This window comes from Plasmodium gaboni (genome assembly GCF_001602025.1).
Source record: "Plasmodium gaboni strain SY75 chromosome Unknown, whole genome shotgun sequence".
Lineage (NCBI taxonomy): Eukaryota > Apicomplexa > Aconoidasida > Haemosporida > Plasmodiidae > Plasmodium > Plasmodium gaboni.
Genome location: NW_017385429.1, coordinates 1 through 3,931, shown reverse-complemented (window position 1 = coordinate 3,931; position 3,931 = coordinate 1). Strand labels below are relative to the sequence as shown.

General features: G+C 19.5%; 2 protein-coding genes across 2 annotated transcripts; one reads left to right on the top strand and one right to left on the bottom strand.

Annotated features, from left to right (window-relative positions):
• Positions 1–75: 75 nt before the first annotated feature.
• Positions 76–1,494, top strand: PGSY75_0026400 (cytoadherence linked asexual protein; the record flags this gene model as incomplete). The annotated part of the gene is made up of 1 exon (XM_018783406.1): positions 76–1,494. A coding segment is annotated over one exon (1,419 nt), but the record flags the coding sequence as incomplete, so codon positions are not given.
• Positions 1,495–2,482: 988 nt separating this feature from the next.
• On the bottom strand, positions 2,483–3,334 carry PGSY75_0026300 (exported protein (hyp13); the record flags this gene model as incomplete). The annotated part of the gene is made up of 2 exons (XM_018783405.1): positions 2,483–3,157; positions 3,284–3,334. 2 exons carry the CDS (start codon positions 3,332–3,334, stop codon positions 2,483–2,485), a joined length of 726 nt encoding a protein of 241 aa, XP_018638819.1.
• Positions 3,335–3,931: the final 597 nt, after the last annotated feature.

The window sequence follows — 3,931 nt, the reverse complement described above, 5'->3', positions numbered from 1 at the left end:
AAGGATATATTATGAATGAAGTATTATAAGTTATAATATATATAAATATATATATATATATTTATGTTTTTATAGAGTATGAATAACGTTTTTTTCATGAATGTTGCAAACAATTATTCCAAATTAAACAACGAAGAAAGAGAAATTGAAATACATAATTCTATGGCATCAAGATATTATTCAAAAACGATGTTTTCTGCTTTTCAGATGTTATTTTCAACAATGTTAAGTAATGAAGTAGATCATCTTGATAAAGCATATGGAATAAGTGAAAATATACAAGTAGCAACAAGTACGTCTGCTTTTCTTACATTTGCATATGTATATAACGGAAGTATTATGGATAGTATGACAAACAGTCTATTACCACCATATGCTAAAAAACCAATAACACAATTAAAATATGGTAAAACATTCGTATATTCTAATTATTTTATGTTAGCCTCAAAAATGTATGAAATGTTGAATTATAAGAATTTGAGCCTTTTATGTGAATATCAAGCAGTAGCTAGCGCAAATTTTTACTCGGCTAAAAAAGTAGGTCAGTACATTGGTAGAAAATTTTTACCAATTACGACTTTTTATCTTTATAAGAGGTTAACATGTTATACACCTTCTTTGAAACCTGAAACATCTTATCAATTTTTCGTGCGTTGGGACGAAACTCATCCCACATATTTCTATTTTTATTTTTTTACTAATTTGTACCTTGATTCTGGAAAGTTCTTTCCTGGTGGTTTTGGAAGTGCAATAAAAGAACAAACACAACACATTTCAGAATGTACTTACGAACGTAAACCAGGAGTTCATGGAATTACTAGAAATTTTTTTATAGAGCTTACTAATGGATTTATGTATGCGTTTTTATTTTTTGCTGTTTCACAATTATATGCTTATTTTGAAAATGTGAACTTTTATATTACAAGCAATTTCCGTTTCTTGGATAGATATTATGGTGTGTTCAATAAATATTTTATAAACTATGCAAAAACTAAACTTAAAGAATTTACAAGTGATAAACTAATAAAATATGGACATGAAGCATATATAGCTATGAAGAAAGAAGGTTATCTTGGAGAAGTAATTTCTGCTAGACTTAGTCCTAAGAACAATATCGTGAAATATTTGTACAATAATAATGAAGATGTTATGAATAATTTAAGAAGATATGATATGGAAAACATTCTTAAAAATAAAATGACAACATATGTAGATGATTATGCATTTTTTGATGATTGTGGTAAAAATGAAAAGTTTTTAAATGATAGATGTACTTCATGTCCTGTTTATGAAGATTCACATGAAGTAGAAGACAAACCTTTATTATCAGACACTAAAAATATAGAAAACGTAGAAGATAAAAGTTCAACATATATTGACTTTGATAAATTATCCAAAGGAACATTAATAAACGAAGATGTAGATGCACGTGATGACGATGAGAAAGATTTTGATGTACCCGACAGTGAATTGATGATTACAAGATTGAATTAAAAAAAATATATGTAAATGAAACATGATATAATACTGCGCATTTGTTTAGAAAATATTCTTTTTTAATTTATAATAATTATTATTTAACTTTTATTATAAATATCATTATCTGTTAATATTATATATATATATATATATATATTATTTTTTCGTTTTCCTTATTTGATTTGTATTTGTTCTTTTTTTAATATTTATAATTTAATTTTTAGAAATTCTACTTTTTGTTTTGTTAGTATGTTTTTTTTTAAGTTTTTATATAGATAATTAATTTTTAGTTATTATATTTAACAAATAAAAAATATGAAATGAATTCAAATAAAAGAAAAACCATTTTTTTTTCTTAAAATTTGTATATTATTGTTTGGGTTTATTTCATTTTATTTTATTTTATTCTTTTTTTTTTTGTAAAATATCTTTTTGTACTTTTAATTTTATAATTTAATTCTTTAAATTTATTTAAAAGAATAAAAGGTTTGTTACTTTTATTAAAGTATTTATAAAAAATATTATATTATCATATATAATAAATATATATATTATAAATTTTATTTTAATTTTTGGTATGTGGATTATTAAAAAAAATATTAAAAAAGAAATATGAATATTGTGTGAGATTTTTATACGAATTCGATTGTTTATAATTATAATTATGTATTTTTTTTATTTTCGTAAAAATTATTTACATTGTATGATTTTAATTGATTATACATTATAATTTGTTCATTTTATGAATATAAGAATTCAATGTGTAAGATATGCTTTAAGTGAAAGTAATAATTTATGATAATATTATTATGTTATATAATTTATATTATAGGCAGTTATTTATTTTTTTTAAAAAGTTTTACATACTATAATATGTATCAAATACATGAATTAAAAAAAAAAACATTATATATAAATATATATATGTATATATGATTAATAATTATAACATATACAAACACTAAATTTACAAATTTTAAGTATCAATTTTTTTTTTTTTTTTTTAAGAATTTAAAGTTTGCACAATGACAGCGATCATATAAATAAATAACGAAGTTATTGTTAATAAGAATATAGATAATATCGGGTGAACAGACCAAAGGCCTTTAAGAAAATAAAATAGTTGAGTAAGAACTACAGATGTAATTCCTCCCGTAATTACGGAAAATATAGAATTAATTATTTTATGTGTGATTGAATATAATGTAGTTATGAATACATCTGTATTAGTAAATATATATACAACTTTATTTTTTAAGTTATCTAGAGAATTGTTAATTTTTCCAATAAAATATTTACATTCTACATTTTTGTCTTCAAAAATATTTTTCATATATTTATAAATTACATTATTTTCATTAGTGAAAACTTTCTTATAATCTGTATTTAGTATATCATATTTATATTTTTTAATATTTGTATATATTTTATCAAATTTGTTCGATTCACACCATTTTGAATTAAGAAATATTAGTTCTTTACCCAAAATTTCATTAAAAAAAGATAGCCCTTCATCGGTTTCATTATTACTATCATTAGAATTAGTAGACAAATTATTATTAGGAGTTTGGTTATCTATTAATACAAATGTATCATTTTCTGCCAAGGATCTACTATTTGTTATTATTGTGTATATATTTTGGCAATTATTTTTTATACAAAATTTTTTAAAGGTGTCCTATAAAAAAGAAAAAAAAATATATATATAATGATATGTTCCATAAATATATATATATATATATATATATATATATATATATATATAAGTACATACAACTTTGTTTATATATTATAGTTGTCTTACGTAATGGAGTAATAGCAAAACTATATATATAATGCTTAAAATTAATTTCATATTTGAAAAAAAAATTGTTGTCATAATATTATGTCATATATATATATATATATATATATATATATATGTTTGTTTTTTTTTTAATCTAAAATGTATATATGCAAAAAATATAAGGAAAAAAAGTATTCTATATACATAAGTATAATTAACAAAAGAATATCAATATAAAAAATTGAGAAAAGATTTTATTTTTAATATGCTATTTAAATGTTTTTATTTATTTTTTAAAAATATATTATATTGAAAGTAATAAATTATTAAGATGATCGGTAATTATTTTGTATAAAACATTATACATTATATAGGAAGCTTAATATTTTATAATTTTTTTTTCTTAACACTTTATAAAATGATTAAGGTAATTTTATAATAACTATAAATTTTCTATTGTTATTATTTTTGCTTGGATTTAATAAAATTGTATATATATAAGAAAAAAGATATATATGTTTTTTTTTTTTTTTTTTTTTTTTAGAGATACATTTTAAAATAATTTGTTTAACTCATTCTATTTTAATTTATTTTATTTTTTTTTGTTCTATTTTTTTCATAGATATATTGTATATTTTAATATATAATTGACTATAATTATAATTT